Source organism: Pyrus communis, chromosome 15 (assembly GCF_963583255.1).
Source record: "Pyrus communis chromosome 15, drPyrComm1.1, whole genome shotgun sequence".
In the NCBI taxonomy this organism is placed as follows: Eukaryota; Viridiplantae; Streptophyta; class Magnoliopsida; order Rosales; family Rosaceae; genus Pyrus; species Pyrus communis.
The window spans coordinates 5417517-5439512 of record NC_084817.1 but is presented as its reverse complement, the minus strand read 5'-3'; the positions used below and the strand labels follow the sequence as shown (position 1 = coordinate 5439512).

The following is a 21996-nucleotide window of genomic DNA, read 5'->3' as shown; positions in this document are numbered from 1 at the left end:
ATATTGTCCATGGTTCATGCTCATACTTCTTATTTTCGGAATGAGTTAGTAACTAAAGCATTTGTATGTCAATAATTGCAATTTTTTTTTTAAATTAGCACTATAATTTAGTGATATTATTCTCAACGTGTAAATGAGAAGTAATAATACTCAACTCCCATAATTGATGAGTTTAGTATCAATAAATATCGTGTGTGAGAAAGTGAAGAACAGAGTCCCATGTCAGTGGTGAACCAACCAAATATTCCAAGACCTTATGAGAAATTAGCCATTTTTTACATTACCAATTAGTTTTATAGTAAAATGCAACTTCCTTCATCTCGTTATAGAAAAATATGGAAAATGTAATAATTTCAAGTTTTCTGGTCTTGGTGGCAGGAAAAGCAATTACGTATGTTCTATTGAAAGGTAATGAGATTGGGGTTTCATCATAAAACCAATTGGCAATATAAGGAGTAGTCCAATACCATATAAGCACATAGCAAACTTGTCCCGTCACCGATGTGGGACAACTCTCAACGCGCTCTCGCACGTGTGGCCGATGTTCAAGCCTAACACATGGACAACATAACAGGATGACCATTAGGCTTCACACGTGGGACAACCTACTCTGATACCATGATGACATTGGGTTCCACCATAAAACTAATTGACAATATAGGAAGTAGCCCAAAATCATGTAAACACGTAGCAAACTTTTTCCTGGGCTGGCCCAAGCCTGCAATGGGTACAGCCATTTCGTGAAGGGCTTTATTTGAGAGCCGACTGGTCCATGGTCCATGGGTATTCCCGTAAAGATCCAGTCTTCAGTTAGCTAGCTGGTTTGATAATCGAAGAGAGGAGACTGGTTGAGCACACCGTATAGCCGTCGGACTCGGACCCAGTCGCCATTGTTGGAGCTTCATAGGTATTTGTGTTTCCCTTTTCCGTGATTTCTTATGAACTTCGTCCACTCAAATTCCCTTTTAATTTAAACATTTTTAACCTAAATTTATACTGAATATATAAATGCTGAAGCTCGATCGCTAGTTCCGGCCTGCAAACCGCCATAGCTGCAGCGATGGTTCTTACCAACTTCAATGGAACTGGCGTTGGATTCGGTACGATTTCATAAAGCTTCTTTTGTTATAATCTATGTGGTGCGATGAGGCCGTGACCAATTCAGTTTGTTTTCTTCAGGATTTGGTGTTGGCTGCGGATTCGGCGTTGGATGGGGTTTCGGAGGTTGGTTCCTTCTCCCGGTTGAATTTTGATTGCTTTTTTAATTCATTTGCCTGAAAAATGTTTAATCTTTGTAACAATTAGAATTGTTAATCAGAAGAACTAAAACAGTTTTTGGTGCTTAATTTCATAGCATAATTCTCTATTAATTAGGCATTTCCACAAATTGTGCAATAAAAGAAGTGTTTACAGCATATCATCTAGGTAGATATTGTGGATCCACAAGGCGAATGGTTTCGAAATGATTTCTGTGCTGTTTATGAGCAATGAAGAAACGAACTTTCGAAGTGCAAAGTCTGTGAATTGTGAATCTGTTTTTTAGCACCGTTTCTTAGAATAATGGTTGACAAATAAACACCAATTCTCAATGGTTGAGCTGTTGAGGAGATGAAGTTGTTCTGATCACCTTGGCATCTTCGTAAATCTTGTGTTCTTATGGTCATTTGATGGTGTCTCTGTCCTATCTTTTAAGAAAAAGGAAATTTGCAGCAACTCGTGAAAGGACTGTAAGCTCTACTTGGCTCTTCACTGTCAAAATGTAGTGGGGTAAACATTTGTTGATACTTTCTCAGAGGAGAAGTAGGCTCTTTGAATACTAGAGATTTATTCAAGACGGATGTGACGTCAATGGAATCCGCTTTTCAAGACAGATGTGATGTCAATGGAATCCGCTTTTCTTGGAGGGAGGGTAGTTTTAACTGAAAGGAATAGTAGGAATTGGTTCTTCCCCACGGGCCAATTTAGGAACCTCAGAAACATGTTAATATTTGGACCATCTGATGGCCAGTTGAGATCCTTTTTCATCATGTTGGTGCACTAACGATTGGTTTGAACTTAAAGCATCTGTACCTGGTGGATTATTGGGAGGGTTTTTCTGTTCGGCATGTATATGCGACTGAAAACGAGATATCCTCCTCCCCTCTTCTTTTCCACCAGTGCAAAAATCCCTTGATCTGTCTCCTCTCTAGCGTGGCCAAAATTTTGATACCTTGCGAGTCTGGTTATGCATTTGGATCAATTAGTGATTACTTGATCATTAGTCAATGCAGAAGTGTTGGACTGGTTGTGTCTCTCGAGTCGACATTGCAGCTGCATTTAAGCTTCATACAGATTATCATATGATGTGCTTAGTATTTGTTAGCCGTAATTTTACCATAGGATTATCAACTAGCATTAAGGAATTATCCTTTTTACTTAAACACTGTTTGTTATTCGTACTGATGTACTGTGATACATCTTGTTTGCTGATTTACGACGTTTTTCTGCTACAGGCACACCTTTGAACTTCTTGGGCCTTGGTGTAGGTATAACCTTTCCCTTTTAATCAAACCGGAATCTCATGTTTATATTTTTGGAATGTGTTGGATCTATATCAAGTAGATCACGATGCATCTGTCATTAACCGGTATATTGTTTCGTAGGCGGAGGCTGTGGAGTTGGACTAGGTCTTGGATGGGGCTTCGGCACTGCCTTTGGTAGTCAGTATCATTCATCTGGGGTCACATTCCAGGGCATAGACTTCGGCAAGAAGGATCAAGATGGTGCTTTACAGAAAAGCAACCAGGACATTCGTGCCTCGCGATAGCTTCTCGTTACAGCATTTCCTCATCATTGCTGTGAACCGAATCCATAAGCGCAGACGCAGCTTATGTCGCTATGCAAGTCGACTTAGGTGCCAATGTAGAGAAAATGGGAGATTTTTTTATGCATGCAGTACTTCAATTTAGTTTGTAGAATACATTTCAATTCGAGTTATATAATATTGAGGATGGAAACGAAAATTTGTTTCATATCGTAAGTAAACGTAAGAAATCTGAATTTTATATACTACAGAAACAGTCACAGTACATAACGCGAAGCTTCACGGAAAAGGAAAGAAAATTTATATTACAAGATGCGGTAGCACATATCTTTCGGCTTACAACTTTCGCTGATATCGCTTGTAGTATAATACAACAGAAGTTTTCCTCCGCCAAAGGAATCAAAATTGGAGGAGGAAAACATCAAAACAAAAGTGGAATCCTTTGAAGGTTCTCTTAGGTTGTGCTCATTGCTTGGCACTTCAACAATGTGTGAAAATAGTATTGCGTTTTCCTACTTCTAGGTCCATCGATTGATAGTTTCTCCTCGTTCTGTCACGATCTACCAAAAACTGTGGACAAAGGCCACAGCTCAGATCGCACGCAACGCAAAGACTGCAAAGAACGAAAATGCCGAACTCATGAATACAAAACTACCTTTCAACAAGAAGTAACAGAAAGAAACAGACTCGGTTAGCATGACAAACATTTAAAATAATATCATTTGCTGGATAAGCAACACATATAAGCTATTCAGACAACATTCATGTCCAAATTGGATCTCAACATTGTGTCTATGTGCAAAACAAAGATCTGGCAGGGTTCAGTGAAGCTTACCAATCAAGAAAAGGAGTACACCGATCCAAAGTGCTACGCGTGCAGGCCAACTATATTGCATATAGTACTGAGACCGTTGAAGTTGTCTCTGGATAGCTCCGTACCAGCCATACAATGGTTTATCGTAACATTCATCGCAACTATCCAAACAACTCTTATTTTTTTCCAAGCAAGCATTGATGCCCTAAACGGAAAACAAGAATTTTAATCACTAGTAACACAATGCCAAGAATGTAAGGTATCGTAGTAAATTAAATCAGAGTAAAGCGTACATACCCTAGTCAACTGAGTAGGTGGCAACAATGCAGTATCAGCGTCTTCATGACGGTCGACTGCCTTCCACTTTCTAAAACCATTCTTTGACCACTTCAACTTTGACGCGGTTTCCATGGAACTAAGAAACCCAGACATACTAGGAATCTTTCGTACAGGATGCTCAACCATCATAGCAGAAGAACTTGGTACGTATCCATCGTCAAAAACAGCAATTTTCCAGGCACCAATGTCAGCACTATCACTAGCTGTCCTCCTATGCCCATGTGACTTCTCCTCCCTAGTCTTCTGGGAGCCCAACTCGTTCGAACCACATGAGTTCTTCGAACAACCTGGCGCTGTATCTCCATCTGTGACTCGTGGTTTTTCAACATCCTTGTCGTTATTTTTGGCAACAACTGTCTCTTCGGAAGCAGATGGTCCAGAAAGAAAAAATGCAAGTTCGTTGCACTCCCCTTCATCCAAACGCACCCAAGGCTGAGAAGCCTTGCCCTCAGAAAGGGCAGCTTCCTTTAACGATTTTTCAATTTTGGAAACCTGCTCCTCGATGGCAACAATGAATGCACGGTGCCTCTCTCTTGCGTCTTCACATGAGCTTCTTGCATAACTTGACCTGACTGCTCGTGTAAACTCCTCTAACTGCATTGCCACAAAAAAATTCAATCAACTATTCACAACACTGATACGGGGCATAACACCAATTCCTAATGTTGGTCTGTCTAAACGGCAACAGCCATAGCTGAAGAGTGAAAGAAGGCAGAGGACCTGCCATTTGGTAGTTCCAAGAGTTGTACAAAGATCCCTGCGAAGTTCCTCGGAATCCCACATACTGGAAGCGTCTTTCCTGGCGTGGATCCATGTTCGATATGTAGATTCCATCCTTCAGAACCACATAAAAAAACAAAATTAACATACAATTTACAACAAAAACCATATATCATCCTTAGCAGTCAATGCACATTGCATTTGAAGAACAAGTGCAGACAAAAACCCCACTTCCGGTTTTCATATAAACACGTCACGGATAAACACCGATTACTCAATGGGTTTATAAACAGATTGTATAGGGAAACAAATAGAACATTAAATCGTAAATCATGAATTTTAATTAATTGGGGCCAAATTTCGTTTCTGCTGAACGTCGCCTAAAGCTGAGATTTGATTCAAATGTGCTGGAAGCTATCAAATTAAAGATGCCATTCAAAATTGCAATAAAACTTCGAAAAGCTACAAATTTATTGGAAAAAACTACAAATTGATGAACATATTTGGCATTGGAGCGCCAGAAATAACAGAATGAGAAATGCTACCTGTCCGCGGATTAAAGCTACAAATTTATTGGAAAAAACTACAAATTGATGAACATATTTGGCATTGGAGCGCCAGAAATAACAGAATGAGAAATGCTACCTGTCCGCGGATTCTTGAACTTCTTCGGCCGCCGGAAAAAATGGATCTCTCTCCCATCGATCAAAACTTGACGCCATTAATTAATCAGCCCAAGTTTATATATGAATTAGCAACCAATCTTGTTTTATTCCAAAAAAATAAAAATAAAAAAAAGAACCCTAGCTCGAAAATTGATTTAATTCCGAAATTAATTTGAGTAAAAATTGACAGTGGAAGCAAATAGAAATTAGAAATAGACAAAGAGGGTAAAAGGGGAAGTTGGGTGAGGAGAGATTTCGTTATTTCAGCGATGCAATTTGGATTTGCAGGCGACAGAAGATTTGGGTTGGGGAAGAGAGAGAGAGGCGTAAATAACTGGGAGTTTCTAAAAAGCCCAGAACGATGTCGTCTGCTAAAGTTGAGAGTTTGGAGAGGGGTCAAAATTGGTGGATTGGATGGTGATGGTGATGCGCCAGCGCGTGGATGATTGTGGTCCACTGACAACTTCCTTGGCTTTTAATTGCTACTTTAATTGTTTAACAATTTTCTTGGCTATTTCCTTTTTCTCTCAACCGTTTTCCTCAGTCATGAACAGTACCAAAAGTGTTTTGTTAAACCTCTATTTTTCCTAAGATACAACCGTGATTTTAGTCACTTGAATTGAGTTTATTATACTTAAGATATAACGAAGAGTTGTTCACGTTTGAGTACGTTGATTCTAATTTATAACTATTGATGAATTGTGAACTTCACACGCATCAGTGAACATGATTCTTCACAGGATATAAATTATTAATCTTAGCGATGTTTTTATTCTACTAGGCTGCAACGTATATAGGTGTAGCTCTTTTTCAAATTGAGGATCTCTGAATCTCTGTGTCTGGAGTAGTCGGACTCATAAATTGAAGTCGTTCAAGAGAGATTTAGGCCGTTTAAAGACTTCATTTTCTATGAGATAGATTAGTGAGATAAGCTAATGAGGATTATAATATTTAAATTTTACAGTTGAAATTTTAGTGTCCAACGGCTCTGGACATAAGAGATCTAGAGAGGATCTCAACTCCTCTTTTTCTTCTCTTAATGCAAGCTATAAGCTATATATCGTTTTTCAAAATTAAAAATTAGCTTTGGGCATGGTCTTTCCTTGCCCACGTTTAGTAGGACAATGATTGTATGCCCTTTTATTTCCGGTGTCCTCCCGTGCTTTCCTGTTTTGCGTGGTCAAGGTTAAGCTACATCAACATTTTATATTGTTTTTTTTATAGAGATAATAAGACAAAAATAAATAGTAATATAAAATATTGACGTGACTTAATCGTGACCACATAAACACCAGAAATGGAAACAATCCTTGTCCCATTTAGTATGCATCTATTTTCACCCAACATTTATTATACAGTATTACATTGTACTTAATTTTCCATCCACCATTTATGGTCTCTTTACCCAACAAACTTCCAATTGTACCCCTCAATTTTATTCATCAAATACACGCACGAGAATTTTATAATGATTACAACCTTTAAGTGTTGAATTAACCAAAACTGGTTATTCTAATAAATACATCTAAATGCTGAATTAACCAAAATTAACCAAAACTGGTTATTCTAATAAATACATCTAAATGCTGAATTAACCAAAATATTGTTGAACTACAAAGATAAAATGAGTTATACAAAAGTGATACAATGAGTTTCAGGGTCGGTCTAGAGATTTTTGAGGTTCAGGGCGAAATAAAAATATATGCCATTATTTCATATAAAAAAATATTTGTTTTCACGTAAGACATCGATTAAATTATATTTAGAAAAACACTTCAAACTCAATAATTTAGAAACACAAAATAATTAATTTATTTTGTATCAAGAGAAGGAAACGAAAAAGCTTCGGTCTTACAAGCAGATAGATTATGAGTTTTGTTTTCCATCTGAAACTTTTAAAATGTTTTTGTATAAATCGTGAGTTTTTTTTTTTTCTTATTTACTAACCTCGTCAATATAAGACTAAAAAAATATTAATGTTTTTGAGTCTTTAAGGATATGTATAAGTAATGAATGAACACTAAATTAAACCTTTTGATGACATGTAATATTATTTGCAAATTTGGTCAAAAATTTAGTCTACGCATTACTCTTTGCTGAAGATTAGACTTGAATTGGAACGGATATTTAAAAATAGCAATCCACATAGCTACTAGCTGGTAAATAAATTAACAACCAAACAAAAATTTGTAAAAATTGAAAAAAATAAACATGCACATAGCATTTCGAACTTAGGAGCTCTCATTAATTTTAAACAACAAAAACCATTGCTTCTAATTAAACTTCTTAATTATTTAGCCAAATTTTATAAATTTATACTATTATGAAATTTTTTTTGTAAAAGTTAGAATGTAAATAAGCACACATAGTGTTTTGAACCTAAGACCTCCTCATTCATTTTAAACAACAAAACCACCAAATTTTATAAATTTATACTCTTATAAAAACATATATAAATATATCACTCTCAAAATTTTGGTGCCTCAATTTTTTTAGGCCCTGGACGGTCATCTTGCCTGCACTGGACTTGGGGTGGGCCTGATGAGTTTAAAAGAGTGTTTGAACACTTGTGCGACAAAGATTGATTTTTTTATTTTTATTTTTTTTTTATCAATTTTAAGCCAATATATTCTTTAAAATAATTTGGAACGTCTAGGGGTAAAATTGGAAGTTCATATTTTGTTGGGTAATAAGAGCGCAATGCTGGGTGCAAATAGAAGAGCACACCCTTTATAAACCTTGACCAGGGTTTTGACCAGCACTGTACACTGAGACAGACATGGAAGAAGGCGCGCAACTATGTGAGGCGGCGAGGAACGGCGACACCGAGAAGCTGAAGGCTCTAATACTCGCCGGAGCTGACGTTACGTACTTCGACGGTGAAGGCCTCAATCCGCTGATGCACGCCGCCAAGCTGGGCCACGCCGACGCCGTCACTGCCCTTCTAGAAGCTGGCGCGCCCTGGAACGCCTTATCCCCCTCCAATCTCTCCGCCGGCGATTTCGCGATGGAAGCAGGCCACGAGGACGCCTACGACATCCTCCTCAATGCCGGTACGTAATTTAGCATATAAATTAGAAAATGATTGTAATTTGAATTTTTTCTTATGAATCAGAAATGCAAGTGTTTGATTGATGTGAGTTGAATATTAGGGATTCAAGCTGAATTGGTACTCGGAACGATTGCGCGGAGGGAGAAGAAGGACGGGGATAGCGATGGTGATTATTTGGAAGACAGAGTGAGCTTTAGTGAGGATAAGCTTATGGACTCGAATTGTAAGGCGGTGATGATGGCGTGGGAGCATCCGTTAATGGAGGCACACGCGAAAGCGGTTTGTTCCGCAGGTGGGCATATATTGAACATTGGATTTGGAATGGGGCTTGTGGATACAGCCATTCAGAAATACTCCCCTGCTTCGCACACCATCGTTGAGGCTCACCCGGAGGTTTATCAGCGTATGATTCGAACCGGTTGGGCTCAGAAGGATAATGTGAACATAATATTCGGTCGATGGCAGGATGTGCTACCTCAGCTTAAATCATATGATGGTAGGTGAAATAGAAATGAGCTAATTCAATTGACGGTTTAAGCTTCAATTTATGTAAATTTATGAAATTTTGGGTTCGTTTGTGCAGGGATTTTCTTTGACACCTACGGAGAGTACTACGAAGACCTGAGAGAGTTCCACCAGCATCTTCCCGTGTTGTTGAAGCCTGGGGGAATCTACTCGTTCTTCAATGGCCTTTGCGGAGGTAATGCGTTCTTCCATGTTGTGTACTGTCATTTGGTCTCTCTAGAGCTTCAGAATTTGGGGTACTCTACACAGTTCATTCCATTGCCTGTCAAGGATTGTTTAGGAGACGAAGTTTGGGAAGGTGTCAAACAAAAGTATTGGCAGCTCGATACTTATTACCTCCCTGTTTGTCAGTCTGTAGATGATACGGAATGATAGTTGGACTTCGCTTTAGTTTATATTTTAGCTTTTTTTTCTTATTGTAACTTCAAGATATTTCATTGTGATTGATTTCATGATGATTGCATTGTAGACAGCTCTTTGAATTTCCAGTTTTATAGTGATATGTTGAATTTCTGAATGTCTCTTTTCAACTGCTAAAGGCTTTGTTCTTGTTTGTCTCTTTTCAACTGCTAATTCAGTGTAATTCTCAATATGGATTTCCAAAAAATAGAAAATTGATGTGTTGTGGCCAATAACTTGGACAACAACAACAAAGCCTTTTCCCACAAAGTGGGGAAATGATTGTTGCTAAAGTTAAAACCAGCTGATAGCAATGGGACTACTCACTATGTGTTTCCCACCGGACCAGACCAGGCGGGCAAATATGTCTGTACCAGATGGCACGGCACCAGTAACAAAAGTCACAGTATAAGTCTTCTTCTCATATGCTTGACTGAAACTCAGTGATTTTGGTTCAACCAAGATCTTCACTGACGTTGCGAGTGTAGAGTCTATGGACACAGAGACATTGTATCTTGCTGGTGGACCAACATTGGTCAGAGTCCTCGTGTATTTTTGGGTACCTGCTCCACCGTTGTCTGAATTTGTGTATAGGCCTACAGCAAAAGATGGATAATTAAGGTCTCCAACGCTGTAATTCTTGCTTGAATCGCAGGTGAAGACTCTGTGAGTCAATTTCTTGATATCTGTTGTTGTATAATGCAAGGCACAGAGAAAGCTTAGGTAGTCCTCGACCGTAAGATCGTAAACAAGGCCAGGGTCAATGGCTGGCACTGGATCTACATGCCCAGCACCGTAATCATATGGTGTTGCAGCATTTCCAGTAGCAATATCCTTGGTTGTTTTTCCATTTTTGTATGTTGTATAGGATGTGGTCATGAGAGCAGACTTAATGGCTGCAGGGCTCCATTTTGGGTGAGCAGCCTTGAGAATGGCGGCCAACCCGCTCACATGTGGGCATGACATGGATGTACCTGAGAGGATGTTGAAGCTCACCCGCATGTTGTCGTCATCTAGTCTTGTTGGTCCAACTGCACCAGTCCACCCAGCTAGGATGTTCACTCCTGGTGCTATTAGGTCTGGTTTGAGTTCGCTCGGAGAGACTGGATTTGGTCCTCTAGAGCTGAATGCTGCCACCACTGGTGAGGGTTCCACGCCTAACTGTGTCTTCCCGAAAGCAAAGTGAGCTTTCGGATCTGCCTGGGAGGCAATATATCTTTTTATTGCCTTACCAGCTTTATGGCCAACCATTATTAAAGCCAGTAGATGCACGCCGGCAATTAGTTCTTCCCCCTTAATTTCAGCGTCCTCCAAAATCATCCCTACACCACCAGCCTTTTTGACCACCGCACTCTTTTCAACCGCAGGGTTTTCCCCTTGATCACATAACCACAATTTTCCCAGCAACTTTTGCAGGAACTAAACTGTCAGGAATGCATAGATTGCTTCCATAAGCAAGTGGAAGTAATCCACTAGGTAAGGATGTTCCGCCGTAGACTGATATACCTCTGTATTTTTTTCGATTTCCAAGGCTAACATATGCAGGGAAATCCCGGTCTAATGTTCCAGCACCCACGGTGGCTATCCAAGGTGCATTATTGCCCGAGCTGACCTTAGATGGCCCCTGATTTCCGGCTGCGCAGGACACGAAGATTCCCTTCGCCACAACAGAGAAAGCTCCAATGGCAATACTGTCTGTGTAACAATCTTCGTACCCTATTCTCCCAATAGACAAAGATAAAATGTCGACGCCATCTTCAACAGCCTTGTCCATTGCGGCCAATATATCGGAGCTGGCGCACCCACCAAGCCAGCAAGCCTTGTATGTGGCTACTTGAGCTTGCGTAGCCATTCCCTTTGCTGTCCCTGAAGCATAGCCAAAGAGGCTAGCTCCTGGAACAGGGGACCCGGCTGCAGTGGTCGAGGTGTGAGTTCCATGGCCATCATCATCTCTTGGTGATCTCGATTCTTTGGTTTCATTCATGGGATGTCCAAGTCCTGCTTCATACCCTCTCGAGAAAAACCTCGCACCAATGAGTTTTTGGTTGCAGCTTGAGGAGTTGAAGTTCTTTCCCTCCTCGTACTTTCCTTTCCAGCTTCTCGGCACAGGGCCGAGACTTTTGTCATCGTAGCTTTTGCTCTCAGGCCACACGCCTGAATCTACAACTCCGATAACCACATCACTCACTTTATCGGATCCAGGGAAGACAGCTGCATGTTTTCCTGATATTCCAAGGAACTCAGGCGTCCAAGTTGTTTGAAGTTCATATCTCAATTCAGGCAGAACAGAAACAGTTCCCGGTTGTTTCTCAAGCAGCACAGCTTCCGCAAGACTCAGCCTCACGGAAAAGCTGTGGATTTCGTTTGTGTATGTGTAAAGCATGTCTGCCGAATCCGACACCAGCTTCAAAGACGAGCCATACCATCGGAAATGGTCATCTTCAAAACTTGCTGGCATATTGGACTTGTCCATGTGAATGATGTACGTCTTCTTCATTTGCTGCTCTCTCTCGTCTTCTGTGATTGCGGAGATGTGAGAGAGAAGCAGAAGCGCAAGTGCCACGGCAGGTATGAAAACCGACGTTCTCATCTTCTCAATCTTTGCAAGTCTGAGAGCATCCGAGTTTCTGGCAAATATGGGAGTTTCTCTCCAGTTACTCTCTTTGTACTTTGTTCTGCACACGAGAGTGCCAGAGATTCCCTCTATTAGAAACCCACTAGTACTCGTATTATTTTCCTTTTGGAATTAAAATCCGCACGTGATTTTTCTTTTTCTGCACATCTTGTTAATTTATGTCCATTGAGTTTTCTTTTAATTTATTCAATCTAAATTATGTAAGACATATTTTGAAATCACACAAACAAGACATTAAGATTACGAATAAATCAAATCAATATAAAATAGGGATTAACAAATTATATTAAACTTATCTGTAGAATACGGAAGACATTGCAGAGTTCTAAGTTGTCTTCTACTTCCAGTACTTCAATAAATCTCTTTGCTATATGAATAGGGTTCAACGTATCAGAGAGATTGAGCGTATGGAAGCAAGGACTTAACCATAGTATTTATATCATTAGGATTTAATCACAGCCAGCCTATTATTGGTTGTGAAAATCAAACCTTATCACTTAAGTGATTGAGTCCTACCATGATTCTATATCTTTGTAGCGAAACCTATTAGTTTCTTTGAGGTCAATTGCAATGGTTAAGACTCCATAATCCTTATTTCACTAGGACCATCAAATTACTTATGTCATTAACATCTCGACAAACAAGTGGCTTACAACACAAGTAATCCAATACATCATTCATTGTCATTCACAACTTTACAAATGTCAGAAACACATAACTAGTGTCCGCAAAGGCGGAAAAAGTCAGGATTCCATCCCACATAGCCCAAGGGAGTGGATCATGTAAGCCTTGTATGTATATTCCTATCTCTACCTAGCACGAGGCCTTTTGGGAGCTCACTGGCTTTGGGTTCCATCGGAACTTCGAAGTTAAGCTAGTTCGCGCGAGAGCAATTTTAGGATGGGTGACCCACTGGGAAGTTCTCGTGTGAGTTCCCAGAAACAAAACCGTGAGGGCGTGGTCAGGGCCCAAAGTAGACAATATCGTGCTACGGTGGAGTCGAGCCTAGGATGTGGTGGGGGGGCCCGGGCCGGGATGTGACAATTTGGTATCAAAGCCAATCCCTGGCCGAAAGTATGCCGACGAGGATGTCAGGCCCCTAAGGGGGGTGGATTGTAACATCCCACATCACCCAGGGAAGTGGATCCTGTAGCACGAGGCCTTTTGGGAGCTCACTGGCTTCGGATTCCATAGGAACTCCGAAGTTAAGCAAGATTGCGCAAGAGCAATCCCAGGATGGGTGACCCACTGGGAAGTTCTCATTTGAGTTCCCAGAAAGAAAACGGTGAGGGCGTGGTCAGGGCCCAAAGTGAACAATATCGTGCTACGGTGGAGTCGAGCCCAGGATGTGACACCAATCCTTGGTCGGAAGTGTGCCGACAAGGACGTCGAGCCCCTAAGGGGGATGGATTGTAACATCCTACATCGCCCAGGAGAGTGGATCCTGTAAGCCTTATATGTATATTCTCATCTCTACCTAGCACGAGGCCTTTTGGGAGCTCACTGGCTTCGCGTTCTATTGGAAGTCCGAAGTTAAGCGAGTTTGGGCGAGAGTATTCCCAAGATGGGTGACCCCCCTGAGAAGTTCTCATGTGAGTTCCCAGAAACAAAACTGTGAGGGCATGATCGAGGCCCAAAGCGGACAATATCGTGCTACGGTGGAGTCGATCCCGGGATGTGGTGGGGGCCCGGACCGGGATGTGACACATTAACCCTTCTCGAATTTCCTGCAAGATTAGTTGCATATATAACAAATAAAATATAAACAAGTATGATATTGTCCGCTTTATCTACCAAAACTATGACCATTAAAAGCATGCAAAATTGATGAGCGTGAAGCCCATGATACATTATTTCTCCCACTTGGGCAAACACTCAAAATTGCAAGATTAAACACTAGAGAAAGTGGTTTTCATATAACAAAATATAGGCTAGTAGAATCAATAAAGATAGTGTATACAATCCACTGTATAATATAACATGGCAAATTTTCACAAAGTTTGGAGTTAGGAAAATCTATCAAAATCATAATCAAATATGACACGTTGCAAGGTATGCAAAACTCCATCAGTATTTCCCAAGCTCTACCAAAATTTCAGATTTATTCATAATTTAAATAAAACCAATTTACAATCTTTAATATGCTCAAAATATGAAAATTTCTTAAATAAATTAAATGTTCATTTCATTAGATAAATAACCTTTAATGTGCCAAAAACATTACAGTTTCTTTAAATAAATTTGTTGTGTCACAAAATAGTTGGTTTGAACAAAATAAACCAATCTATATGTATCAAAATTAGGCTTATATAAGGAACAATATCTCAACATTATTAATCGATCTAAAAGTGACAAGTGATTAGACAAAACAAGGACTACAAATTTTATTTTAGTGTATAAGAGAAGACTCACATGTGTGTTAAAGATTAGGTCATAAATTAAAATGAAACCTAATAAGAGAATCCAAACTCAATATTTATGTTTTAATTCTAAAACCAAGTCGATTAAAATAAACACTTAGATATCTCAATAACATCAAATTTTCAACATTAATTTTAATCCAATTTAGAACTCAAAGAAAATTAAGGCAAAAGATTGGCAAATTTACCTGCTCTGCAAGATTCATCATGGAAGTAGTCGAGTTATGGAGAAGCGAACCAACTACAAATTGCATGATTGTTACACATTTAGGCAGAAACTAATCATGCAAAGAAAATACTTGCATAGCTAGCTAAAACATAAAATAAACAAAATACATATAGTTTCAACAGCTTTGGCCAGATGAAAATATGTTAGAAGTATTTTATGTTGCTATAATATTAATTTATAGTTGGTAAATGATTTCCTGAAATTCCCTTTGGGCCAAAAGTATTCACCATATAAATTAGAATTCTGATTTTTTTTCAAAATAATTCTTTAGAACAGTGTTAAATAACCGATTGTTGGATATTCAATGATTCTCAAAGATTAAATCAGACATAAAAGTATGTTGTTATTGACATTGAACAATAGAGTTCTCGAAATAGGAAACATGGTTATTTGGTTATTCAATAGGTACCAAAATGATCAATTAGTAAACTGATGCCACTTTTCAAATTTGTCTCAAAAGACGATTATCATCTTAATCAGAATTGATGACCAAATAAAACATTGGTTTAAGCAAAATAAACTTATACATCTTCAATCAAAATTTAATTAGTGTTGTCTAATAAAAGACACTAGTATTGAGAATTTGCATAAAATAAAGACATATTGGAACTATCAACTAGTATAATAATCGGTACCAATAGATGTGCACAAATCAGTGAAACAATATCCCAGAACACAACCAGTTGTTTGAAGTCCCACAATTCAGTAGTACTAAATTCTTTTGTAAATTCACTGAAAACTCAATTCTTGTTAGGTTGTCATGAAAATTTTCAAGTATGAACTAGACATATATGGCTACTATTTCAAAAAAAATTATAAGCGAGCCAAAAATGAATTCTAAAAGAGAGGAGCTGCAGAAAATGTTCAGTACAGACTTGAGATTACAAATTCATCAAATATTCATTGTTCATCTAATATGCATGAGAATACGGAAGACATTGCAGAGTTCTAGATTATCTTCTACTTCCAGTACTTCAATAATATATCTTTACTATATGAATAAGGTTCAACATATCTGAGAGATTGAGCGTATGAAAGCAAGTACTTAACCATAGTATTTATATCATTAGGGTTTAATCACAGCCGGCCTATTACAAGTCGTGAAAATCAAACCCTATCACTTAAGTGATTGAATCCTACCATGATTCTGTATCTTTGTAGCGAAACCTATTAGTTTCTTTGAGGTCAATTACAAAGGTTAAGACTCCATAATCTTTATTTCATTAGGACTATCAGATTACTTATGTCGTTAACATCTCGACAAACAAGTGGCTTACAGCACAAATAATTCAATACATCATTTATTGTCATTCACAACTTTACAAATGTCAGCACAAATAATTCAATACATCATTCATTGTCATTCACAACTTTACAAATGTCAGAAATACATAACTAGTGTCGGCGTTGGCGGAAAAAGTCGGGATTCCATTCACATTTGATGATTTGTTTCATTGATTGGACTTCATGAATGGATTTGGATAAGTGGTCCAATTCAAGCATGAAAGGATAAAGGAAGAAGTGAATCGTGCTAAATTAACCATCTTCTGGTCAGCGGTACGAAAGAGATGCCTGTGGGCGTTTATCACATCGGAAACTGTATTCGTTCAGGTTTCGAGTCATGTAACTTGTCGTACCCGAAATTGGTAGCCTGTCCTGTGATGATTACAATATGATCCCAGGTGTTCTTTCTTTTGGTGTGAAAAAAAAGAGGCCCAGAATTGAGAAAATGGAAGATTAGCTCATCTATATATTTTAGCTACATATATATGAATACAAATTGGTAATTCTTTTCAATAACTCCATTACAATTCCTTAATACAGTTTCCTGTACAATTATTTTCCATCTGTTCTTCTTTCCCCTTTTAACTTCAACTGTGAAAAAAAAAACACACATCAACCAGCTACGTTCGCGCAGTTGTTACGATACAAGAGAGGTACATGATAATTTCACAACATACTACGAAATATACAATTGGGTTTTTTGCAGGAACATTAAAACCCCTGATCTGAGTTATTTTTGCAGGAACATTAAAACCCCTGATCTGAGTTAGATCAGTTCTTCAATGCTGCTGTTCAAAATTATATCCAGGTGAAAGCAATTGGACTACCTACTGTGCGTTTCCCATCGGACCATACCAACCGAGCAAAGCTGCTTGTACCGGATGGCGAAGAACCAGCAACAAAAGTCACGGTATATGTTTTCTTCTCGTATGCTTGACTGAAAGTCAGTGATTGTGGCTCAACCGAGATCTTCACTGATGGCGCCTGTGAAGATATCGTGACCTTGTATGTTCCTGGGGAACCCACATTGGTCAGTGTCCTTGTGTGTTTTACAGTTGTTGAAGCACCTGTTCCACCCCCTCTGCCAGAAGATGTTTCTAGAGGAACAGCAAAAGACGGGTAGTTGAAATCTCCGACGCTGTATTTTTTTCTTGTATCGCAAGTGAAATCTCTGTGAGTGGTTAGTTTGATCTCAGTTGAGCTATAATTCAAGGCGCAGAGGAAGCTGAAGTAGTCCTCGACCGCATTATCATAAACAAGGCCAGGGTCGAGGGCTGCCACCGGATCCACATGCCCAGCACCATAATCAAACGGCGTTGCAGGATTTCCAGTTGCTACATCTATGATGGTTTCTCCAGTTTTGTATGCTGTGTAGGATGTAGTCATGAGTGCAGACTTAATGGCTGCAGGGCTCCATCCTGGATGAGCCGCCTTGACAAGGGCGGCCAAACCACTCACATGCGGGCATGACATGGAAGTACCTGAAATGATGTTGAAGGTGACATGCCTCTTGTCTTCGGCTAGTCCGGTTGGTCCAATCGCACCAGTCCACCCAGCAAGGATATTTACTCCCGGTGCTATTAGGTCTGGTTTGAGTAATTCCGGGGTGAATAGGTTCGGTCCTCTTGAGCTGAATGATGCCACCACGGGCGAGGGCTGCACATCTAACTCCGTGTCTCCAAGCGCAATTGTGGCGGTAGGATTAGATTGCGAGGCAATATAGCTTTTTATTGCAGCCCCAGCTTTCGCACCAACTGCTGCTGTAGGCAGTAGATATGCATCCGCAACAAGTTCTTCTCCGTAAGCATCCGTGTTCGTCAAAATCATCCCTAAACCGCCGGCCTTTTTCACCACCAAACTCTTTTGGACCCTAGGGGTTCCCCCTCGATCACATACCACAATTTTCCCTGCAACCTTTCCGGGAATCAGACTTTCTGGAGCGCATAGCCCGCCCATGGAGGACTCACTTGCGTTGCCAGCATATACAAGCGGAAGCAATCCACTAGATAAGGATGTTCCCCTATAGAGCGATATACCTCTGTATTTCTTTGCACTTCCGAGGCTAACAAAAGCCGGGAAATCCCTGTCTAATGTTCCAGCACCCACTGTAGTTATCCAAGGCGCAACGTTGGACAGACTCCCTGCGTCCGGTCCTCCATTACCAGCTGAACAAGACACAAGGATCCCCTGCGCCGCGGCAGAGAAAGCTCCAATAGCAACAGTGTCTCTGTAATATTCAGACTGTGATCCCCCAATAGACAAAGATAAAACATTGACACCGTCTTCCACGGCCTTCTCCATCGCGGCTGTGATATCAGAGCCGAAACACCCACCAAGCCAGCACGCCTTGTACGTGGCCAATCTAGCTTGTGGCGCCATCCCTCGCGCTGTCCCCGAAGCATAACCAAAGAGGCTTGCTCCTGAAACTGCTGAACCGGTTGCAGTGGATGAGGTGTGAGTTCCGTGACCATCATCATCTCGTGGTGATTTCGATTCTGCTTTCACATCGATTGGTCCAACTGTAGCTTCATACCCTTTCGAGAAAAACCTCGCGCCTATGAGTTTCCGGTTGCAGTTTGAGGAGCTGAAGTTTGTTCCCGCCTCACACACCCCTTTCCAGCCACTTGGTACTGCCGCGAGACCTGTGTCATCGTAGCTTTTGAGCTCAGGCCACACGCCAGTGTCCACCACTCCGACAATCACGTCACTCACTGTACCCGACGCCGGCAAGAGGGCTTCACTCTTTCCCAATCCAAGAAACTCGGGCGACCGAGTTGTATGCAGCTCGTATCTCCTTTCGGGCAGAACGGACAGAATTCCCGACTGCTTCTCAAGCAGCTCAGCTTCCTCGGCGGTTAGCTTGGTGGCGAAGCCGTGGATTATGGTCTTGTAAGTGTAAAGCATGTCGGCTGAACTCGACACGGATTTCAAAGAAGAATCATACCATCGGAAATGATCATCTTCAAAACTCGCCGGCATTTCGGACTTGTCCATGTGAATGATGTAAGTCTTTTTCACCTGCTGCTCTCTCGCGTCTTCCGCGACGATAGCGGAGATGCGAGAGAGAGCAAGAAGCATGACTGGTAGCAGAAGCATGAAACTGGATATCTTCATCCTCTCAGTTTTGTGCAAGCTCTGAGATTTTCTGAGTTTTCAGGGAACAGGGGAGGTTTTATTTTTTTTATATTGGAAAATTACAAAGGCCGATGGAAGTGGAAGTGCAATTTCACATAGCACTGAGAGATTTTGTTTGATCCTTCTCCTCCATTTAAATGGCTGTTCTCAACTAGAAAACTGATGGAGGGAAATTAAAATTACAAAATACTACTCTTGTCCCATTTTTAATATCAAATTTTTATTTTTGATAAAGGCAGAATATGTGTTGGTAGGCCTCAACTTTATCGAAAAGATGTTACAAATGTAATGTAAAAATATGATAATTGTAGCATTATTTTTTTTTTTTTGGATTATTTATTTATTTATTTTGTTGTTATTGCTTTTTCTCTTTTCCAACCAACTTTTGTGATTGCAAATTTGATACTTATGCGCCTCCTAGGCTCCTAGGGTTTGAAAAGTGATTTGTCCCTACATAATTGGTGGTGTTTAGTGGGGCAGCCTAAATACCTAAAGTCAAGAAAACGAAAAAAGTAATTAAGTTATTTGGTTTGATTTAATCATTATGGTAGGACTCAATTATTTTTCTGGTTTTCTTTGTTAACTTCGTGTAGCAATGTCTTGTGAACATAGTATAAAAGCTTAGAGGGTAAGGTGCTGCATAAGCCTACTCTACCAAATAACAATTTCAGATGAATGGGTAAAATTCACTAAATTTGGTTGGCACCATGCATTTACTTTTATATGTCTTTAGGATCCGTTTGATAAGTCGGATGAGATATGCTTTGAACCATTAAAATTAACTTGAGTCTATTGCGTCTTTTTTTATACGAATAATGGACAATCATGCATCGGATTCCTACTTTAGTTACAAGTCCAACCAGAATAGTGCGGGTTTCATAACTTGTCGGTTAACATAGGTTATGAGTCCAACATCGTTTTCCTATATTCTCTCCATCGACACCATCACCAGGGTCGTGGGAAAACAATTTTGATATATATTGAATTGTGAAATTGAATTTTTGGACATCACATTTTTTGTTTCAATCTGTTTCACAAGGGAAAACAATTATATTGGTCTACGACCTTTCGGTAATTAATTTTGGACGTGAAATAGTAAGGCACCTTTTTGTTGTTTGTCTGATTTTGATCCTGATATATATCCCTTCCACATTAGAGCAATCATCATCCCTCATCCGATGGTTTTAGTGGAAATCTCACTTAAATTAGCATTAACATTGATTAGGCTAATGTGGACTGCTGCTGAGGGTGATGATTATCATGTGCCTTCAACCAACTTTCAATCTCACCATCATATTGATATTAAAAAAAACATTACAATCTTGTGTTAATAGCACTAAGATATAAACTCCTTATACAATTTTTGGTAACCGAAATATTGCGATGTTTCATTTGATACGAATATATAAAGTTCATCAGTAGATAGTAGCAAGCCAGGATTTTAGTTTAGGAGGAGTCCAAATGTCTCAATCTAAAACACTTTCTTGATCTTACAAAAATTACTCTGTCATATGGTGAGCAACCAAGTACCATTGTTTGGGCTTGATATGGTGACATCTTCATCATCCTCTTCCTTAAACCTAAATCCCAAGCCTTTAGGACTTTCTTCCTCTTTGCTCCACTAGTTTCCAAAATAGAGTCCTCCTCAAAGTGCACAAGCAACGGATTGGTTGAGCTCCATAGAAGTAAAGTAAAGTAAATCCGATAAAAAAATAAATAAATAAAGTAAAAACGTTGGATTTAGGCCTTGAGCCTACAGAATAACTTTGAAAATCATAAGCATAAAACTAAATATTTATACGTAAAAAAAAATGTTAGGATAAGTCTGGAACCATCCTGGTCCCTTCGTAGCTTCCCCTCTGCCGCTATACCCATATCATGAAACATCAATTAATAACTAAAATTTAGTATACATAGTAACGTTGGTGTTTGTAGTGGCATTAAAAAAATAATCTCTAAAAACGATATGATACATGTTACTTGTAAATCTGTGTCATGAAAATGAGCACAATAATGATCAGATATTGAAATTGGCCGTCAAACGTGACCCTGCGTGCGTACTGCATGGTAGTGGTAAAGATTAGAGATAGAAAGCGTATATGAATCAAAGTTTATCTTGTGTAAATTATGCACTAGTTGATACTATTACTTGATCATACTTCATAAGAATCTAATTTAAATATTGGTAATTGTTATTATATTATTTAATCATAGAAGAAAAAGACATGCACGTTGTGTATTTATATGCTAGATTGGACTACCTCCTAGTCCATTAGCTGGAAGAGGGACCCTACCACTAATAATTCATGAGTGGAAGCTCCCATTGGATTCCTCCTTATACTGTTTAGTGTACGAGTGATAGTGAAGTGTTCTTTCGACTTGAGGTTTCGGGTATGTTTTCGCGTTGGTGATCAGAGTAGCCGATCTATTTCTAAACTTTTTGTTCACCAAAAAACAAAGTTTGGAGATGGAAAATTTCACATTTGTAAGTAGTTTTCTAAGCGATAAAACATGGATTAAGGGTTGGATTATCTATATAATTACTTCTCTTTACCAATCGAAAATTAAGGACTATAGATGTATTCTAAATTAATTAAGCTAACTTCCAGTTGAAGCTAATAGAGAATTATGTGAAATTTATTCAGATTTCAAGGAAGATATGTTTGGATCATAAGCATCTAATTGAGTTTATATCATTTCTTATTGCATTCGATGGAGTCCACATTTTGGCCAAAATGATTGACAACATGTGAAGGCAATGTGATTGTGAACTTTGTTTAATCAATTTTGAAGTTGATAATTAGCGATGATTGTCAAGATTTTCAAAGAAACAGAACGGCTCAATATTAATTACACCAATATTGTTTCAGCTTGCATTTAATTACCTAATAGAACAACAAGAATGTGGCCATCCGAGAGCTAATGTATCGATTGTTTTTAATTTTGTCATATTTCCAATGTAAGATTGTTATAATA

General features: G+C 39.3%; 4 protein-coding genes and 1 pseudogene across 5 annotated transcripts; 2 read left to right on the top strand and 3 right to left on the bottom strand.

Annotated features, from left to right (window-relative positions):
* Window positions 1–783: 783 nt before the first annotated feature.
* LOC137717679 (protein TRIGALACTOSYLDIACYLGLYCEROL 5, chloroplastic-like) lies at window positions 784–3011 on the top strand. Its single transcript, XM_068457118.1, has 5 exons — window positions 784–907; window positions 1018–1100; window positions 1180–1224; window positions 2493–2525; window positions 2643–3011. Exons 2-5 carry the CDS (start codon window positions 1061–1063, stop codon window positions 2804–2806), a joined length of 282 nt encoding a protein of 93 aa, XP_068313219.1. The 5' UTR covers window positions 784–907; window positions 1018–1060; the 3' UTR covers window positions 2807–3011.
* A 9-nt stretch (window positions 3012–3020) lies between these two features.
* On the bottom strand, window positions 3021–5721 carry LOC137717678 (uncharacterized). 2 transcript variants are annotated; one of them, XM_068457117.1, is made up of 5 exons: window positions 5322–5721; window positions 4677–4791; window positions 3915–4546; window positions 3639–3822; window positions 3021–3416 (listed from the first exon to the last, which is right to left on the bottom strand). In XM_068457117.1, exons 1-5 carry the CDS (start codon window positions 5376–5378, stop codon window positions 3394–3396), a joined length of 1011 nt encoding a protein of 336 aa, XP_068313218.1. In that variant the 5' UTR covers window positions 5379–5721; the 3' UTR covers window positions 3021–3393. The 2 variants fall into 2 exon arrangements, with proteins under 2 accessions (XP_068313218.1, XP_068313217.1); XM_068457116.1 differs by having other exon boundaries at window positions 3915–4550; window positions 5322–5720.
* A 2344-nt stretch (window positions 5722–8065) lies between these two features.
* On the top strand, window positions 8066–9435 carry LOC137717893 (protein arginine N-methyltransferase 2-like). The gene is made up of 3 exons (XM_068457395.1): window positions 8066–8394; window positions 8494–8889; window positions 8977–9435. Exons 1-3 carry the CDS (start codon window positions 8121–8123, stop codon window positions 9288–9290), a joined length of 984 nt encoding a protein of 327 aa, XP_068313496.1. The 5' UTR covers window positions 8066–8120; the 3' UTR covers window positions 9291–9435.
* A 131-nt stretch (window positions 9436–9566) lies between these two features.
* LOC137717892 (subtilisin-like protease SBT1.7) lies at window positions 9567–12028 on the bottom strand (annotated as a pseudogene).
* Window positions 12029–16371: 4343 nt separating this feature from the next.
* Window positions 16372–19262, bottom strand: LOC137716904 (subtilisin-like protease SBT1.7). The gene has a single exon (XM_068456256.1). The coding sequence runs from the start codon at window positions 18997–18999 to the stop codon at window positions 16684–16686; it is 2316 nt and encodes a 771-aa protein (XP_068312357.1). The 5' UTR covers window positions 19000–19262; the 3' UTR covers window positions 16372–16683.
* Window positions 19263–21996: the final 2734 nt, after the last annotated feature.

Bases quoted from the DNA above. Each gene is read 5' to 3' on its own strand.
- LOC137716904 (XM_068456256.1), bottom strand. From the start codon at position 18,999: ATGAAGATATCCAGTTTCATGCTTCTGCTACCAGTCATGCTTCTTGCT.
- LOC137717678 (XM_068457116.1), bottom strand. From the start codon at position 5,398: ATGGCGTCAAGTTTTGATCGATGGGAGAGAGATCCATTTTTTCCGGCG. The intron at 4,792-5,321 runs GTAGCATTTCTC...GTGGTTCTGAAG, and splicing joins GTTCAAGAATCCGCGGACAG to GATGGAATCTACATATCGAA. The intron at 3,823-3,914 runs GTATGTACGCTT...TTTTCCGTTTAG, and splicing joins CACCTACTCAGTTGACTAGG to GGCATCAATGCTTGCTTGGA.
- LOC137717893 (XM_068457395.1), top strand. From the start codon at position 8,121: ATGGAAGAAGGCGCGCAACTATGTGAGGCGGCGAGGAACGGCGACACC. The intron at 8,395-8,493 runs GTACGTAATTTA...GTTGAATATTAG, and splicing joins CGACATCCTCCTCAATGCCG to GGATTCAAGCTGAATTGGTA. The intron at 8,890-8,976 runs GTAGGTGAAATA...TCGTTTGTGCAG, and splicing joins TCAGCTTAAATCATATGATG to GGATTTTCTTTGACACCTAC.
- LOC137717679 (XM_068457118.1), top strand. From the start codon at position 1,061: ATGGTTCTTACCAACTTCAATGGAACTGGCGTTGGATTCG. The intron at 1,101-1,179 runs GTACGATTTCAT...TGTTTTCTTCAG, and splicing joins TGGAACTGGCGTTGGATTCG to GATTTGGTGTTGGCTGCGGA. The intron at 2,526-2,642 runs GTATAACCTTTC...ATTGTTTCGTAG, and splicing joins CTTCTTGGGCCTTGGTGTAG to GCGGAGGCTGTGGAGTTGGA.